The sequence below is a fragment of the Caloenas nicobarica genome, chromosome 2 (genome assembly GCF_036013445.1).
Source record: "Caloenas nicobarica isolate bCalNic1 chromosome 2, bCalNic1.hap1, whole genome shotgun sequence".
NCBI classification, from domain to species: domain Eukaryota; kingdom Metazoa; phylum Chordata; class Aves; order Columbiformes; family Columbidae; genus Caloenas; species Caloenas nicobarica.
This window is the reverse complement of record NC_088246.1, coordinates 16,128,666-16,148,006: the sequence shown is the minus strand read 5'-3', so window position 1 is coordinate 16,148,006 and position 19,341 is coordinate 16,128,666. Positions and strand designations below refer to the sequence as shown.

The 19,341-nt window shown below is 40.2% G+C and overlaps 1 protein-coding gene across 2 annotated transcripts in view; it reads right to left on the bottom strand.

Moving 5' to 3' along the window:
* KIF5B (kinesin family member 5B) overlaps nucleotides 1-4,069 on the bottom strand; it is a 35,095-nt gene extending 31,026 nt beyond the window's left edge. For both annotated transcript variants that reach the window (XM_065628052.1, XM_065628053.1), the window contains exon 1: nucleotides 3,699-4,069. In XM_065628052.1, coding sequence (XP_065484124.1) covers nucleotides 3,699-3,824 — 126 coding nt within the window. In that variant the 5' untranslated portion in view covers nucleotides 3,825-4,069. The remainder of the gene's footprint in view (nucleotides 1-3,698) is intronic.
* Between the last annotated feature and the right edge of the window lie 15,272 nt (nucleotides 4,070-19,341).

Here is a 19,341-nt window from a genome sequence, read left to right as displayed (position 1 = left end):
TACTACAAGCTAGATATTTGCTTTCTGTTAAATCGTCATACTAATATCATCTGAAAAACTTCTATATTATCCAACATTTCATGGAATTAAATAAAAAATACTTCAAAGAGTAACACTGAAAGAATACTAGTGTTTCAACTACAAATTGCAGTTTCTGATTCATGTTTAAGCTGCACTGTAGACATTAAGCATTTTTATCGGTGTGTTTCCAATTAAATGGTACCTGCCTTCACACTGGCAAAATAATTTTTTTAAAAAGTTGTTTTAAGAACACACCATGTTTCTTGCTTTTATACAGTCTGGCACAGCCTTTCTTTCAGCAACATACATGGATTACATTTTCCTTTTGAATAACCTGCTGCCAAAAGGTACAGTAATAGCAAGTGATCTTCATTAATCTGATTCTAACATAACTTACACCCAGCCTTGTTCTCATTTACTATCCAATATTAGTTTAAAAGATAATGAAAAAGAAAACTGTCTCAAGCTTTTCCCAGGATCACAGGGGGTTACACCTTACACATTAAAAAAAAAAAAAAAAAAGTACTCTAAACAAATAAGAAAATACAGGCAGGTAGCCACAACTGTTTATTAGAAGTCATATAAATAAGGAATACAATGCGATCATTACTAGAAACGTTTGGACAGAGGCATATTGTCCATTTGTGTGAATGCCCATAACACCTTGCCACTTCAGTCATTTGACAGAACCGTTTTCAGTTTAGGCTTCAGTCTGAAATCACCAAATGTCACTGTATTCAGTAACCTATCTTATCTTTTGGACAGTTGTGAGATGAGCAATACTAGGTGTAGAAATGTTTTTAACTAAGTATAGATATGTTATGCAGAACTATAAAGCTACTCAGTTGCAAGCAGTTTTGCATTTGAAAACATAAAGGATATAATCATATAAGCCTGTTATTCCTCCTTGTTTCATCTTACTCAAAAGCCTGAAATCCATGAGCAAATTGCTACAAATTTTTGTGTATAGGTACATTTCTGATATTTAACATAAGTCATATACTTATAACGAGTCATCCTATTATTTGTTTTAACAAACCCCTTATATTTAATTAACAGGAAGAACCATTACAAACAAAATATTTAATAAAGTGGAAAGAAGACCCCTTTAATTCATAATTTAAAAGCTCTTTACTAGTTTTTTTTACTAGTTTTTTACTAATTTTGTCCTGTGGAAGGGCAATCTTTTTTCCAGTTTGCTCTTTAAAACAGACCAATACTGTACACCCCCTCAAATTGCTGTTACACATTATCTACAATTAAAACAAGTATTTTACCTAACATAAATCCAAATGACCGGCTTGTCCAGAAAGACAACTGTGCCAATAATTACACAAGAGCTAGGAAGAGAAGGGAGAATGGATAGGTCAGAGATGACAGGGGAGTTAGGGAAGCAGAAGGGTCTGGTCATAGTCACCGATTTCCCTCCCCACCCTCCTCTGCAGTGGAGTCAAACCTGTGGTCTGTTATAAGCTCTGCTCCCAGTTTTCACCTCTCATGTCCCACCACAGGCAACTCCCAGGCATTATTAAAGATGCTGTTCCAGCACAGACCCAGGTGCACACAGAAGGTGCAAGTCCCTCACACAGCTGGGAAAGGAGCTATAAAAAAGTGGCTCCATTACTGGTCAGCAGGCAGCCAATACAACATGTAGCAATAAAGACACGAATCAAACACCGGAAGGTACCCAAACAGACAGCTTATTGGGGAATGTTTTTAGAAACTGTTTCATGAGAAGGACTGTTGCTGTCCTCCCTTGGGCATTCAGCAACACAGGTAAGAGGTGGCTGGCTGCAGCCTCAACTTGGAATGTTCATAACTTTGTAAAAACTCAGCTTGTTAAATAAGTAAATAAACAAACTGCAAGTTAAAGTAACTGTTTTAGAGAATCAAGTCATAACTTGGAGAATATCGATCTTGTCATATATCCACCATTATAAAAACAAAAATCACAGGAATAGGATTTTATGAAACAGAACTCAAATATTGCCACTGTTACCCAGTCTAATAATTTTGGGGGGCATTTTTCTCAAAGTCAGACACAGCAAGTCCTGGACCTAGGACCACTGAAGGATTTTTTGTTGTGATTTTTACCAGTGCAGAAAACACCAAAGTACAGCTGTAACACTAAATACTAACCCTAAGCAGGAAGCTGCCCAGGCTCCCCCAGGAACATGCCATCAGACTGTTCTACTCAGATACAGCACCATCCCAGATCAATCTACATTTCAGATATTTTTAAAGCATACTCAAGGAGTATTTAAACAACTTAAGTTTTCTGTTCTTTTTAGACTAGAACTACTGAAAGAATATATGGAAAAATATTTTTGAGAAGCGAGAAAACACCAAGGTTTCTGAACTTAATCGTGGATTTTAAATAGAATATGTAGTGTCACAATGAATGAGTATTCACTGATGGAAGTGAGATCATTTGTTCTAGTCAAATTTTCCATTTTCCAGGCTTAGTTCCTTACTCTGAGGAGTTTACCTGTACAACCTCAGGAAGAACAGATGTACTCCAAGATACAAACTCGCCAGCTAAAATAACCCCAAATTACCTCATTTCACAAGCACGCTATCATTCTTGTAGATCCAGACTAATGGAATTCCATATTTTATTGACAAATTCAGTTGAACATTAACAGACTAGAGCACTAGTATTTAGTAAATCATACTAAAAAAAAAAAGAAGTATTTTATTAACTGGCCTCCTTCACCTTCAGATTCTGTCTGAAAAAGGTATTATTGGTAGCCTGAAGAAACAATATAAAAAACAAAATCTGAAGACAGATAATAAGTGGCATCTAAGTTACTTTCAGCAATGCAGAACCAGCACTGTGTCTAGAGAGAAAAGTATTTCTATGAAAACATATTAAAAGTTAGCAAAAAAACCCCCAAACATTGGGAATAAAGTGTGTTTATACAATATCAACCAGACAATAAACTACTGTACTTTATTCTTTTCCCCTGTAACATCCAGATTGCTTTATAACATGTCTCATATTTTGCAAGGTGACTTCGGTTAAAATACACTTACGAACATGTAATAAGCCAAACTGAATGTTTATTCTGATTTTAAAAGTTACCAGCCGCAGACGTTTACAGATCACAAGCACCAACGAACTGGAGCCTGCGGTGTTGTTCTGCATTTTCTTCCCCCCAAAAACCTCTCTGTACACAATTACTTCGGAGGTAGCTCCCAAGCACGTATTTAGCGGTCAAACTCCTCACGGCGGCCCAGGGCAGGCCCATCCCAGCCGGGGACACGCTGCAGGGCTCGCCCGCCGCTCTCCGCCCGGTGACCCGCGCATTTCCCGCGGACACGCCGGAGCTCGCCCCGCGGCCCTTTGTCACAGGTTCCCTGAGCTGCCACCACCGACGTGTCCCGCCAGCCCAGCGCCCGCCGCTCCGGGACCTCTGGACCCGGCGGCTCCTGCTCTTTGCCCGGCCGTGCCCGCACCCAGACCAGCCGGCCCCTCCGCAGCTCTGCCTCCCCTTCCCCTTCCCTGCCCCCGCCCCAAAAAGGCCACCCCCCCTCCCCGAGGCGGCCCTGCCCGCCCCGGCGCCGCCGTCCCGCCCCGCACCGCGCCCAGCCCCGCGGTCCCTGACCCCGCCGACCCCCGGCACCCCCTCCCCCCGGCGCTCCCCTCGCCCTTCCCGTCCGGGGCGGCCCCTCACCGCGATGACGACGGTGTCTTCGCCCTGAAACTTGGCGACGTACTTGTCGCCACGGGCCACTTCGGACTCGTTGAGGGGCCTGAAGCGACACATCACTTTGATGTTACACTCCGCCGGGTCCGCCATCTTAGGCCACCGCCGCCTCCGGGGCGCTCAGCTCCGCCGCCACCCGCTGCTGCCTCGACGCCGCCCGCTCCGGGGGTCTCGCAAGCCGCCGTTGCCGCCGCTGCCGAGAAGCCTGTGCCCGCCCGAGCAGAAGGGAACAGGGAAGGGCTCCTTCCTGGCCGCCGCCGCCGCCTCCCGCTCTCACTTCCTCCCCAATATGGCAGCCATGGCGGCGCCTGCAGCCGGCAAGTCCCGGCCCCCCCCGCGCCGGGCAGAGGCGGCGCCGGCGGCAGGGCAGGGAGGGTGACGTCACCCTCTGCAGCGCCCAGCCCCGCCCCCTCAGCCGGGACCTGGTGCGCAGGCGCGGAGGTGCACGGGCAGCCCGGCCCGGCTCCACCGTCGCTCTACGGCGCAGGCGCGAAGCCGTTGCTGGGCTGGCGGGACAGCTGCCGCCCGCGGCCTCGGCGCCCATAGGGCTGCCATTGGATGGAGGAGGCGGGGCTGGGGGGGGGGGGCGGGGCCAGGCGGGGCGGGGCTTGCGAGGGGGCGGGGCTTCACCTCAGAGGTGGGAGGCAGGTGCGATGGGGAGGGCGTTGGGTGCGTTCGCCTTCGTCAGAGAGCGGGTTTGCGGCAGCACGGCCGGGGTTAACCTCGGCCGAGGTGCTGCGGGAGGGATGGAACCCCGCCCAGCCGGCTTGGTGGGGAGCGGTCGAGCACCGCTTTGCGCGGGGCGGGGGCAGCAGCGTTCTCCGCAGCGGGCTGGGCTGCCGGCCTGGGGCTGTGAGGGGGGCAGGTCTGGTCAGAGCCGAGTTCTCTGAGTGCGCCCGAAAACCGAGGGGTGGAGTGCGAAGTGAAGGATTAAAGCAGACGGTTGGGACAGAAATCCCCAATATATATATATATACTTAGCTTAGTTTATTGCAAGTTTATTTATTTGTTATGGGGAGCTCTAATTCTATTCAATCAAAACTTACGGACTGTCTAGACCGGGAGTGTCAAACTCATTTTCACCGGGGACCACATCGGCACGTGGTTGCCTTCAAAGGGCCGAATGTAATTTTACAACTGTGTAAATGTAAGAGTAGTTGCATTTGTACAAAAAACGTCAGGTAAACCATCCTGATCAGAGATGTCCAAGTAAGTGTCTTGCAAGTTTGCAACTATATCTCTTAACATCTGGATATGAACTTTCCAACTGGAACAAGGTACAAACTCACAGCTTGCTAAGTTAAGTCTGCTTCCTGACGGAAATCGCGATTTGTACTGGAAATTTTTCAAATATCCTTGAAGTTAATAAAAAAAAAAGGGGGGAGTCTCTCTCCTAAATTGGTAAATTTTAGTAGGCCAGAATGACTTAGAACAGCAATGTACTTCCCTGAAAGTACTCTCCTTTTCATTCAAAAAGAGAAAATACTGTGAATTTTAACAGGAACCATCTGAAATCAGGCAACCTCCATTTTCCAGACCCTTCTTGGTTTAGGGATTTCAATGGTGTATTTTCATTTAGGATAGGTGTGCAAGGTGAACGCTGCTTCAAAACTACATGACAGAAGATTTACCTAATAATCTAGTTTCGCCTACAGCTTCTTTTCACACAGTAATACAAAAATATTTTTGTGCCTAGTTTATCTCATGAGGTAAGCTAAGTCTTCTAAATTAAGTTCATGTTGTAACAAGTTTATTTTTCTGCTGTGGTTAAAAATTCTGCAGGATTGTGCTGTTGTATCCAGGGCAGAAACAATTACACTTCCCCACCAATCAGTACATGTGGAAATAGTTGTCTGGGAAAGCTGAGGTGTATACTCAGTCTTTAGAAGGTGCAGTGCTGCTCCACAACATCTAGCATATGATATGTATAGACATCTGTCTACAATTCTGTTGTGTTTTCAATAAAATGTTTTAAGCATCATTGTTATTACCCTTGAAGTATCAGAAAGCCTATTTTTGTTGTTTGCCATTTCAGAAATTATGCATTTATATTGCAGTCAGCAATATATTTTAATGCATCTAACTCAACTATTTCTGGGATTATCACATGCGTATGGCAAGGGATGTTCTTATGCAGCTGCTGGATTTGGATTCTTACAGATTTTTAGGAGGTTATATCTTTCATGAAAGGTGTGTAAGTGATTTACTATTTTTTCAGTTAATTTGTTTTCATACATGAGGAAAAAGAAATGCTAGCTGCAAAATGAACAGCTTCATGATTATTACTCCCAGAAATAAATGTTTCAGCTGCTGAGATGTCTTGTATCCCACCTATTTAAGAAACTACGAATTCTCACTGTCCGTAAGCAAAGGAGATGTATCATTAGCTACACTTGCTGACATACAGTACCCAATGAAAGAACATCGCAGTAAGGGAAGAAACCTCGTATTGACATGGTTCTCAAGAAAATAGGTGCTTGGGCATGCTTACCTTTTCAATGACAGCATAGTCCACAAAGACAGCATAGACCCATGAATAGGTAATTACTCATTTTACTGATGTTGAAACAAAAAATGTCAGCGTGTGTGAACTATGGAGAAGAAACTGCCCACTTCTAAGCTGACGGTTCTGTGCAAACTCTCAGGAGAACTGACTGACGGTGTCTCATACTGGCTGTGGGAGCCCTCGCTAGATGAGCCCTGCTGAACTAAACATGTGTGCTCTCATATCTGTTTCAGGTTTTCTGCCGTGAAGTTTCCCTTCTCTGATCTGCTGTTCAGAATACTCAGCAACCCGCCCTTCACATGACCTACTTGAGGTCTGACACAGCGGTGCAGTGCTCAGAGGGCAGTGTGTTATCTCCATTGGTGCTGACATATGCCAAAACAGCAATCTGGAGGACTGGGGTTTAAAGATGCAGTGTCACCTTCTTGAACAACAGGACAGAGACCAAACATCCTGGTGAGTTTCCCTTTCTGTCACAGTTACAAAATATTCCTTCTTTGACAACTGGAAATATTTTACTGTCATCTGTATTGTTATGGAATGTGTGTAGCATGCTTTTTTGGTCAGTTAGGATAAAATACTCTGTTTAAAAGTAATCTATTGCAATAAGAAAAAATGATACATCAGTTGTCATAAAAAGTGAATCTGTTTGTTAAGCCTAGCGTGACCACATAAATCAAATAAATTAATACATTACATTAATGAATTTTTGTCTGTTAGTTCATTAAGCTTGTTTCTTTCCATTTCTGATCTGTGCAATAAAGATCTAGAAGCTCTTTTATGGTTTACAGCTCCTTTAGTTCTCCAGTCTTTCTCAGCAATAGAAGCATGTTAAGCAAAGGGAATTGGCAAACCTGGGCCTTAGAGTGAAGCTATATCTGGATAATGATGTAATTAACCACCAAAAGACGCAGAGTAAAAGTGATCTCGATTTGGTCTCAAAAACATACTACATATTCAAATAAGTCTTTAAACCAGGTGTTTGTGGAGAAGCAAATTAAAGCTGCTTTCTCCTGCCATTTAAAAATTCTGAGATTCATCAGTTGACAGTACTTGTTGACATTCAGTGTTCCTAGTGCAAACACAAGTGCTCTTCTCATTTTAATTTGCAATGTGCTGGGAAAATACAGCACATGACTTCTGAGAATTTAAGGTACATTCCAGGTCAAATTTATTCCAAATTTGCAAGTCAATTTTTAGGACAAAAGAATTATTAATCTGCCAGATATGGTGTACCTCAAACAAAATTATTTGTTTCTTGTAACACACACTGTAAATAAAGGCTATTAAGATGATTTATGAAGTCTAGCATCATTGCCTGACACTGGAAAAGCATAATTAAAAGTAACAAAATTTTATGGTTTGGACAGCTTATGCAAATACATTTTAAAGTCTCTTCAGCAACAGACTGTGTCTGGTCAACTCAGTAGGTTGGCAGATGGAGTTTAGGAGTCTAAGATACTATTGGAGTCCAACTAGATTATCTGCAGCTCTCATTCAGTTACAAAATTATAAAGCTTCGTTTCACTCCAGCAAACAATAGGATGTAGAACGTATCCCCAGTTCCAATCAAGTTTAGACTTTTTTGTGAACTAGGAGGATGAAATATACTTTGGGGATGCATCTGCTAATATACATTAACTTCTTCTTGACAAAAACATGAATAATTCTAAAAATCAGTTTTATTTTTACTTTTTAACTGGAAATGCATAAAACTCAGAAAAACCTCTATTTTTTTCCCCGATCATGAAAATCATATTTAATTCTTTCTAATGGTGTTAGACTAATTAAAAGCAAAAGCAAGCTCTGGGAATAGCATCACATCTTGGATGTTTATTTTGGCTAATTTGTGCAAATTCATGCAAACATCTTGTCAGCTCGCTACCTAAAGCATTGACACTGAATTCTCTTTGAAGAAGGAACACACTTTTGAACCTTGTTTTTATTTTTAGCATTAAAAACATCCGGCATCTGTTGTCTGAAACATCGCATCATAAACCCCTATTCTCAGTTGCTTTTCATTGTTTGTAACCCTTACTAAACTCACCACTGGATTGTGTTTTAGCTTGCTGGGTGCCTGCCTGAAGCAATTTTTTAATAGTTGTGGCAAATATGGTTTAGATGTTTCAAAGAGTGAGATCAGACCTGCATTGTTTGCCATTGTTGCTAAAGGAAAACTCTTGTAACCATTTCATGTGGGAGTTATAGCAGAGAACATAAGGATCAAAATTTGTTAGGGAAACCCATGTCAGGCTCTGCTTTTGATTATCTAGAAGTACTCAAGACTGACCTTGGTGGAAAAAACCTCATATGAACATGTTCTTCGGAGTCCTGCTGAAGCTTTTACTAGAGGTGAGACCTCCATCCCATTGCAGCTACTGTCTGTGACTAATATGTATATATGAATTACTGAACGCATGAACTTGCTCCATGTCTAGGCAACAGGGGTTTAGCAGGCTTTCCTTTTGCATTCTTTATATTTGACTTGGGAGCCGGAGCTGAAGGCAAGGAGCATGACTTTCTTGAAGTCAAGAGGAAGGAAGGTGCTTTATTCACAGAAGGAATGGGGCGAAGTAGTCGGGATAGAAAAGGCAAAGTGCAAGAGCCAAGTTTGGGGACATGAGTAACAGGCAGATGAGCCTGTTTGCTGCAGGAGCTCCTTCAGCATCAAGAATGGGATCTAAGATCCCCATTTTCTCCTGTCTGCAGATGTGGAATGCTTCAGCAAAGCAGGTGAAGCTCAGACAGTGCATACGCAGAGGGAAACTGCCCTACAGCTACCATGTGCTTTGTGAGTGGAAGGGCCAGGGGCAATGAACGTCAAGTGCAATTGTGGGGAGTGTCTGTGTGGTAACTGAGGTACTCCAGGAAAGAGTTGGCTCAGGTGCTGCAGAACAAAATCGATGCCAGTATGGTGTAATATAGAGAAATCTCTGGGCTTTTTAAAAGACAAATTATGCACTGCAAAAGCTTTGCAAAAATTGGCATCCAGATGTTTAAAAAGGACACAAAATTGTTCTTGGCTGATCTACCCATAAAGATATCGTATTGACAGGAGCAGTGGTCCTACAACAGCCTGATTTCAGACCACTGATGGCTCTGAACATTATTACTTTGCATCTCAGGTTGCATCCATAAATAAAAAGAAATCCCACTGAGATAATCATTCTGCCACATACTTAGCTGGTGGTGAAACCAGCATTTTGTAGGAAGCAGAGACAAGATCCTTACATGAGGTGCAAAATGGAAGACAGCCTTAACTCTGTAGCACCAGTATATTCAGAATACGACATTTTTCTTTGTCCCCATTTTAGAGGTTTTTGTTTTGTTTGGATTGTTTTCTTCCTGTTTGGCTTCAATTTTGTTTTTCCCTTCACTGCAGGATTGCTCTTCTGAAGGAGCATATCCCAGTAACTTTGCCTGGAAGTAGCAAAAGTATGGATAAAAGATTTGCATTTGAGAATATAGGACTGCTTATTTGTTCACTTCTAAATGCAAAAAATTTAGGGGACACAAGTTATGTTATGAACTCTACAAGCAACAATAGATCCAAAGATTGTGCCTCCTTTGAAGTGTCAGTCACAACTCCTTATTGATATGGTGTATAGATCACCTTGCTTTATTAATCTAAGTGCTTTTATGTGCCAAAACACATCAGTCTAATATAATCCAAGTTAGGTTATAGCTAATTTGCTTTCCTTCAGGCCCCAGACTCGGAGAAAGGAAGGAATGGAAAGGAGGTTGAATGACAAAGAAATGTCAAGCTATGTATTATGATCGTATGTCTATATGATACGTGTCATCTATAAAAATACATTAGTGTCGTATAGCTTTTGTACTTCAAAGCACATCACAGTGTCTCCAGTGGGCTCATACCACTGGCTGTAAGGGTGTCAGAAATTGTATGCAATGTCCCATCTTGAGTGTGGAGGAGCAAATCCCTGGGTCTTTTTTTTTTTTTTTTTTGAGAGCTTCTGTCTGTCTTGATATTGTGCAGGTGATTCAGCAAGGTCCAATGTTCAGTGATTAAAAAAAAATTTTGATGTAGCTTATAGAGTCTTCCCTAACACTTTTCCCTCCACTGTGCTGAAGTATTTCATTAAGTACTTGCAAAAAAAAAAAAAAAAAGTCTAAATTCATGTGTTTTTCTGAATTTGAATTTACAGGTACCAAAAGAACAAAAAAACCCTAAATGTTGCAGTTTGATCCCCATCTTTTCATATGTTTCTTCAAAATCTAAAGCTTGAAAGATTTTAGTACTTGGGAAGGTCTACTTGATTTCTTAGGGAAGGACCTAAAAAGCTTGCTTGAGCAGAGCTAGCACCTTGCCTTCCTTCTTGTTTGTTAATTCTGATGGCCAACGGGCCAAGCTTGTGATGCTTCTATCAGCCAATGAAAATCAAAGACAGAATTAGTTTAAGATGTATGGTGTTGGCCTCCCACTGATATTGTTCCAAAAAATTATACCTTACTAGGTCTTTTTGTTCAGTTCATGCACCAAAAAACATCAGTGTCTATGACTGTTGAAGGGAACGGTGTTTTTTACAATCACTACACAGAGACACAAAGTGATTGTAAAATCCGTATTTGCTATTTAAGTGTCATTCTGTTTAAAAAATGACCATGCACAGCTTTTACTCAGCAAATTTTAAACATGCTTTTATACTAAAAAAAAAATCATGTCTGAAATCTATTGGCAAAAATATATTTTATGAATCTGTGCTTTATAAGCTCTGCAGAAATAATGCTGGAGGAGAGGAATCCAAACATTTTCTTAGTTCTTTTGACAACAGAATTATCTCAATTCTGACATTTATTGTTGGTGACAGCACATGAGATATGCAGAACAGAGCTGACTTTCAAAGTCCAGTTTGAAATTGCTGGGCTGAAAGCCCTTTTTCAAGTTGTACGCTGAAGAAATTTCTCTGACAGTCGTAAGCAAATCATTCGCAGGGTGAGAGAGTGGGACAACTGTGCTTCAAAATCAACGTTTTGTATTATGTTCCTGCTGATCTCACACAAACTCACCATCCTGACTTCTAATCTTCCCATAAATGGATGTGTACCTTGCACGCAGAAAATGTAAAGAGTCTTCATGAGCTGGAGAGCTGCCCTAAGGGAAGGGTGTGGGGTGTGTGTGCATGTGTGCGCATGTAGTTGTCACAGTGCAATTCATACAGTTTTCTCCATCTCCTCGGAGTCATATTTTCATCAAGCTCATTTATTGTGCTGTCCACAGGATACAGTAGAGAGGTTTCATCAGCTTTTCAAGATGTTTAATAAAAGTCTGTCTTTTATTTTTTATTTAAATCTGGATGTTTGTGAGATCTTACAACATGGAGCTGCTATGTGGGAAAGCAGCAGTTGTTAGTAGTTATTCAGAAGCTTTGGTGCTGAAGTGCTGATCTAGCACACTAAGGAGTGGCTGAGTAAAGGAAATAAAATCAGGTAAGGGATGAGACAGGTACTAATCACTTTCTGGCAACATCTACAGAGCTTTTGTCATCCTAAGTTCCATCACATCGGAATTTCATTCATGTAGGCTGTCAGTTTTCAGCTTTTATATAGCCCTGTCTATTCAGCCCTATAATGGTTTTCCCTGACTTATTTGTTGCTTTCCCGATGTCCAGCAGTCATCTCAAGCAGTTCGAAAAAGAGTATAGCTACTAATATAACCTTTCTTGCCTCTTGCTTTAATTATATTTATTTCTATCTTCCTTAAGTAACTTCACAGCATTAAAGATCATCAGTTTTGTGTTCTGTGATTTGTGTGACTTTGCCACTGTTCGTTTATCTGTCCTTGCCTCTGCTCGTGGCTTTCCTGTCCTCTTTTCTCTGATAGTGAAGGCAGGATACAGTGTTTCTCTCAGAGTTGTCACAATGTTTTCTACGGCATCACTCCACCTATCAAATGGTCTGGAAGAATCACTTCTGTCCTGATATCTACCAAAATGTGGAATACTATGGGCAAAGACAAAAGAACAGTGAGAATAATTTATGAAAACCCTTTTATTTCTGATACTAAGAGACATAGATTCATCTTCGAAGCTATTAATCTTTTTGACTGTGGTACTTCTAAGTTGTTCTTCACTCAATGACCTTGTTGTTTTCCTAATTATTTGGAGAACATTATAAAGCATTGCCAGAAATAAAGAGAAAAAATGGAATAGTGGAACTGAAATTGCCGTTGTGATTCCCACACCTCGCAAATAATTGTATTCTGATTTGTCCATTTGTACCTCTTTCAGAAACCATAGTATCATCATTCCTGGCAAAGAATGTTTCCTTCCTTGGTTACAGCTGTGAAGACAAGGTTTGTACTTCGATGGAAAAATAAGGAAATTCATTGCTCAGTTGGTATAGTCTTTATTGTTTGAATCCCCCAAAACCATTAGACTTGCCACCGACTAAAAGGGAAGAAAACATAATAAAGTTTTCAATAAGCTTTATGCCTTTTAAAATGGAAAACAGCACCCCTTGCAGTAGCTTGAGCTTACATAGCATATTGAGAGCAAAATCAGAATTTTCTATATGCCCTTTGGTCTGGCCAAGCATTGAACAGGCAGCACACATGAGTGATAGATCTCTCAGTTCCTCTGAATATGGTTCAATGATGTGGGGTTAAAGGTTTGGCTTGGAGAGCGTGTGAGGGTTAGGAGAGGAGAAGAGGCCTGGGGGCTGAGAGGAACGAAGCTGAAGCACATGGTTCACTGGCCGTTGCGACTTGGCAGATCAGCCTGTAAAAGGTTATTAAAGCCACTCTAGATCTGAAGCCTTGGGTGACCTTTAGTTCCTCTTATGTCATCCACCAGACCTCAACCTGGTGATGGCTCAGCAGGTTCATCTGCATGGACCTCGTGTGGTCACACTGAGATCACTAGGGCTATCCATGTCAGCTGTTGTTCACTTGAGGTATAGATATATACGTGTACTCAAAATACACAGTGTGGCACAGATGAGCACTGGTTTTGTAGCCTGTTCAGAAATGGAATTCTTACAGTGAGAACTTAATTTGCATAAGGACTATCATGGTTTTTTTTCCTTCCAGTACTGATATCTTGTGTTGATATTAGTTCCCAAAGGGATGGAGGAATGTCTTAACAGAGGCAAATTTAAAACATCTGGAAAAAACTTAAATGAAACTTTGACGGGAAATACTTTCACTCATCATAATCAGTGAAATACTTTTAGATAACTTGTAAAAGAGTTTTATAGATAGACTTTAAAGGTCTTCAGAATATTTTCTAAAGATAAGATGTATTTGAAATTAGTTGAGCTGATGTCAAACTTCTAGTCTGAGACATCAACAGTCGTTGTATGCTGTAGGCCCAGTTTACGTTGTTCTTAGCACTGGTCAGAGTTAGCAGCCTTGTAACAGATATGTGTATGGGTATCAGCATTCTTTTTCAAGGGTTTTCCCTGGAACAACAGGCCCTTCTATGTTTCTGTCATAAAATTCCATCTTTGTTTACCTGTTAATTCTAAGCCTTCTCAGCATAATCTTTCTTTTTAGTTCCAAGTCGATAATATTGGTGTTTTCCATTTTCAATAGTTTAATTCCCCTATTTTCAGAGATTTCAACAGCATTAGCAATATGCCGAAGTAATTTTAGTGCAGAAAATTTACACTTCTATTGTTATGTACATTTGTCATTATTCAAAAGTACATCATTTGTATTTGTTTACTTTGTAAATATAAGATCAATATTTTGTATATGATACTAAAATTGTACATGTATCTCTCACTGTTAATAAAATTAAGTACTGATAATTGAGTATCCAGAGCAGATATAATTTCCCAAACTCATTTAAAACTGAGAGAGGAAATAATACTTCTTTAATTCATTCAAAGTTTCTGGAAATCTTCCCTCTCTAACATTATCAGCATCTTATGGTTCACAATGGCATAGGTGAGTACCAGACCTGTATGCTTTGAAAAAAATCAGGCATATATGTATTTTGCATTTAATATAGGATTTGCAAGGTTAGTTGTATCACTCTTTTATGCACTAATTGACTATCTGGAGCAGCAGTCCTTTCTGTGTAAGGATTACAGATTACCCTGATTATAGACACATTGGTCCTACTTCCATTGCTGGAAGGTACAGCCTGGTCTACACGAAGCAGCACTGGTTGCTTTTATTTTAGACATAACATTTAACAGAATAATGTAAGGGTTAACACACAAGTTCATGTTGTTTTAATAGAAAAAATGCATTAAATTCCTGTTATATTCCCCACGGCTAGGTTTCCCTGGGAAAAGATAGACAACAATGGTACATTGTTCTAAAAAACTCAAAGTGTTTTAAGATGAAGGTTGATAAGTTTATGGATAGGGATCACAAAATAAGAACAACTCTGAAGTTAGAATTAAAGCTTAACTGTTCTTTTGTATGCAATTTATTAGTCGGGCTGGTACCCAAATGCCTTTTTGGGAGGAGATTCCGTGTGTTTGCAATGTTTTAGTCACCCATTACAGGACTTGGGTTGCTTAGTTGGGAGTTAGGTAGGGGGTGGTGGGTTTAATGCTCGGTGAGATGTGCTGCTCTTGCTTCTGGTGTCAGAAGCTCTTGGAATATCTGGGGATCTTTTGGTCAATTTACTTCCAGTTCTTACTACTTTCATGGTGCTGGGAAATGATCACTCCTGCTTTCTGTGTATGGTACACCAGAGTTGCAGCTTTCGTCCTTTTTCTCTGTGTCTCAGGTCTACAGGCCGTCAGGAATCGTGTGCACCTTGAGGTGTGGTCTTCTTCATGGAGTAGTTGTATGGCTCTTTTAAGACTAAATATCTGTTGCAGTGGTTCTTGGATTGCCTGGGGCATCATTCGGTGACCCAAGTAGTCTTTTTCAGTCCTCTGTTGCTCTGTTCTAGACTGTGCTGAGCTCTGAATCCAGGGAATGAGGAACAGTGCTTGTAAGCTCGGAAGTCTGGCCGTTTGTACCTCTGAACTGCTTAGGACTCTTCTTTCTTGGCCAAATAAAAGATTCCTTGAGAAATCCCAACTGAGCATTTTCTGGATGTTGAACATATAAAAAGAGCTTGTTTTTGCTCCGAGTATGAAGTACATTTCTGTTTTCTGTTTGCATGTACATGTGGGAAGCAGCACAGCTCTTTCCCTGGGAGGCAGGCATTGCCTTTCTTTCCTGTGCTGCACAGTTCAACAGCACGACTTGGTCTTTAAATAAGACAAGTACCAGCATGCTGGTTGCATCACTTTAGAATTAACTAAAAAAACCAATGCAGTATAAGTGTTTATTAAGATCACTGAAGGCTTTATGAGAGATACAAGACTGTAGAGGAAACCCTTTCAGAAAATCTCATATGTCTTAATTAAAGTATAGCAGAGTCCTCACACCAGTGTGTTCTGATGCATAAACTGTTTCACTTTAAATAGCATTTCTGTTCTGAGAAAAAAATACATGAACATGATAGATTTTTACTTCGCAAACCAATTTCTTTGTAAGAACTTTAGCTGCACACACAAGTGACAAAGGTAATTTTGCTTTGTTTTTTATTCCTGTTGGACATGGTAATGATGTTTTAGGTTATAAGCTGAATTCTATTCCTTTCTATACATGGCCAACAGAATTTACTGCATTGCCAGCAAATTTGTTTATGTAACTTAATGAGAACACTGAAAAAGAGGCAAAGCTTTGGTTTGCTTCAGACAGGCTTCCCATGAGATTACCAGTGTTCATGGCTTTGATCTCTCCTCAAGGTTAAACATTAAAATAAACAAAATCATATAAACAAGACTTTAAAGTTGCTGTCAACTGGTTAATTGAGTATTATTTTTTCCAGATAACTTTGCTCCCACAAAATAAAACCAGCCAAAATAGTCGTCTTTTATCTGTGGGAACACTGTTCTTCTGCTAAGAACTTTTGTTTTGAGAAATATCAAGAGTAAACAGATTGTCTAAAGGAACATCATATACCATAGTGTATAGGAACCTTGGTATTCATGGCCTGTAGTCTGGCTGGTGTCCAGGAGAGTCTCTTCAGCATTTTGACTGGGGAAAGCTGACTTTGGTCTGACAGAGAGGTGTTGTGTTCTTTTTTTTGACCTTGCCTGAGGCAGCAGGCTTCTTAGAATGTTAAAAAACAGAACAGTTAACACCTAGAGCAGATCTCAACTAATCTATCATAAGCATCTAGAATCTAGTTTAGCATCTAGTCTAGTCTTCCTAGTCTCCTCTTATAGTCTATGGAGAAATTTAAATACCCCAAAAAGTGATTCATGTCATCATAAGACAGGTCAGTTAAGTTGTCCTTTGGAGAGGGCCGTGTACCTTCTTTGGACTCTAAAAGAGCCCAAGTAAAGTAACTTTGCTTTGGCCAGCCAAGTCCTAGGTGCCTAAAGCTTAGGTAGGATGGGTACTGAGTTGGACTCCTAAGTAGGGCTATTTTATTCAGATTCTTAAATTTACTTATGGAGCTCTTAAATGTAAATTTGGATCCAACTTAAGGGGATTTTCAGAAAACTGCCTATAGCATCAATGCATCAGTCTCAGAACATCTTTTTTTAATTACATGATAGTCTCAGATGTGCTGCACATACTTAGGACACTAGTTAGAACAGTTTTTCCAAAGTAGAGACTGTATTTGGCACTCATTTGAAGTGTTCAGATGACATGGAATCAGATTGGTTCTCTGTCTGTACTTCGCAAAGATCAAATAGAATCCATTAAAATGTTATTGATTCCAACTTTGTGCTGAAGAACTCTCCCTAAGAGCTGTCAGTAACAGTCTGGAAGGGTTGATTAGACTCTGACAGGAGTTATGAACGGATGGAAGATGCAACTACCAAATCATGTTAGGGCACATAGTGCAAGGCGTAGGACATCAGCAGGGGTAGGATGGGATGATCTCCAGAGCTCACGTCCAGGCTCAGCTGTCCTGTGATTCTGCGATAACCGCATTTCTGGCATGTATATCCCTCCCCACCTCCCCCCGCACCACGAATTCTCAATTGCTCTGTCTGACCTGTGATTGCACTTTCTCTATTAAAAACATCCCAACCTGAAATTGGCTTTTAAAATGTTTTAAAGCAACATTTAACCTTTATGCCAAAGGCACAAATTTGGCAAATGCCTGTGGTATGTTTGAAAGAAAAGTAAGGAGCAACCAGGTTCCAAATGGAATCCTTTACAGATTGACCAAACAGCCTGCCGGTGACAGACTGCCATGCGCTTCTCCCACCAGGTGGGATCGATGAATTTATGTCAAACTGAATGAAAGCAAACCCTAAGTACAGAATTGTGTAGTGAAGTTATCCACCCACACAGGGTTAAAACATGGTTCTTCTGGTGTACTACATGCATTTAATTGACACTTTGCGGTGATGGAAATTAGACATTCCACTGCCAGAGCAAAGCATAGAATTTTTTTTTTAATTTATATATTTTTTTATGTGGGTATCAGAGGGATCATCTTTTTTGGAAGAAGCAATAAAGACAATCACATGAAAAATAAGCTGACATATGTTAGGGGATATTTTTGCTGTTTTCTTTTTGTCTCTAAATACACAGTTTGTTTTCATAAGTTGCAGCTTATGAAACCTTATGAAATGGTCCTCGTTATAATTTAATGTATTTCAATAATTTAGAATAGAAACATAAAACTCAGCATATCCAATCATAATTTTATTTAAACAGAAGAGCACTATCAATGTTTTGAAAATTTCTGCAATCTTTTCAAGTTCATTTTTCCAAGAAATAGAATGTCTTCACTGTTGCAATTGAGCTATAAGTGAAAACAATCCAAGATGTAGGATTTGAAGACAGGAGACCATTTGGTATTCTAATACCAGACTCCTGAAGCAAGTGCTCACAGATTGATTCATCTATATGCAATAGTCTTCATTCAAACAATCTCTATGAATTTTTTGTCCATTTTTAAACCTACAGCAATGCTTATGATTTCCTAAGAATTAGAGAAAGTTGATGAATAAGACTATGGAAGTTTTATTTACTGAAATCAAAATATGAAAGAATTATTTTGATCAAATGATTTTTTTCTTTTTTCTGCTTTGCCACATTGTGTTTTTAGATGAGTCAAATTGATGACTGAAAAGTATCATCTCAACATTACATGCATATGATGACACACTATCAAAATTCAAGTTCTCTGACTGTATTACACTTGCTTATATTTTCAAATACTGTTAATAGAGCTTCAGGGCTGTCACAGAGATAATCAGTCAGATAACAGATGATTTGCCTTTCAACTGTGCAAATGAATGCAATGGATGTCTGTCATAAATGTTGGTATTTCTGAGGTTGCCACAACAAGATATCCTTTTCAACAGAATGCTAATTATTTTGTCAGACAAAAAAAATACCATTGACAAAACTTGAAGCATTTGCCTTCGCAAGCTACATAATTTTAAATCACAAACATTAGGTCTGTACAATTGACTGTATTATTTTGTTTTCACAATATGCTGATTACCTGCTGTCTGACAATCTATCATGAGCAATTCTGCATAAACTACTGCAAGTCTGTGCAGAAAACTTTTTCATTCATTTTGAAAAGTACAAACCGTTTTCTTTTCTTAGGGCATGTATTTTTGCTTCTGAGTGTGAAATTATCATTGTCATCTATCATCTTGCAGTTCAGGCTGGGAATGTAACGAGGTAAAATTGCGGAAAGAATATGTAGACTCAGCCAAACTCATAATCATTCTGTTTGCTCTGCACCCACTGTATTTTGCACCAACAGACGCCAAGTATTGGCTTTTTACAGCTAGCAGTTAGCTTGGGATGCATGTTAAAAAACGCTTTCAATATCAAAATGTTAATTAATAGGGGAATTCTAGCTGCAGATCAGTCTGAGCTATTTTGCAGATGCATTTTAATCTTACCTTGTATGTCCGTATAAAGTTCGTAAAGCAATATAGGGCCCTTCAGTGTTGAGGGTGCCTGGGTATTCACCCAATCTCTGTAAAAAAAAGCATTCCAAGTGCCCAGACGAGGCCAGAACTGCTATTTGCATTGGCATTAATGAGCCTTTCCAGTACTTTTCTCCCTCACGTGCCATTTCTCTGCCTGGGTTACAAGTGCAAAGACAAAGTCCCAGTGGCGCTGCTGGCAAAAAATCAAAC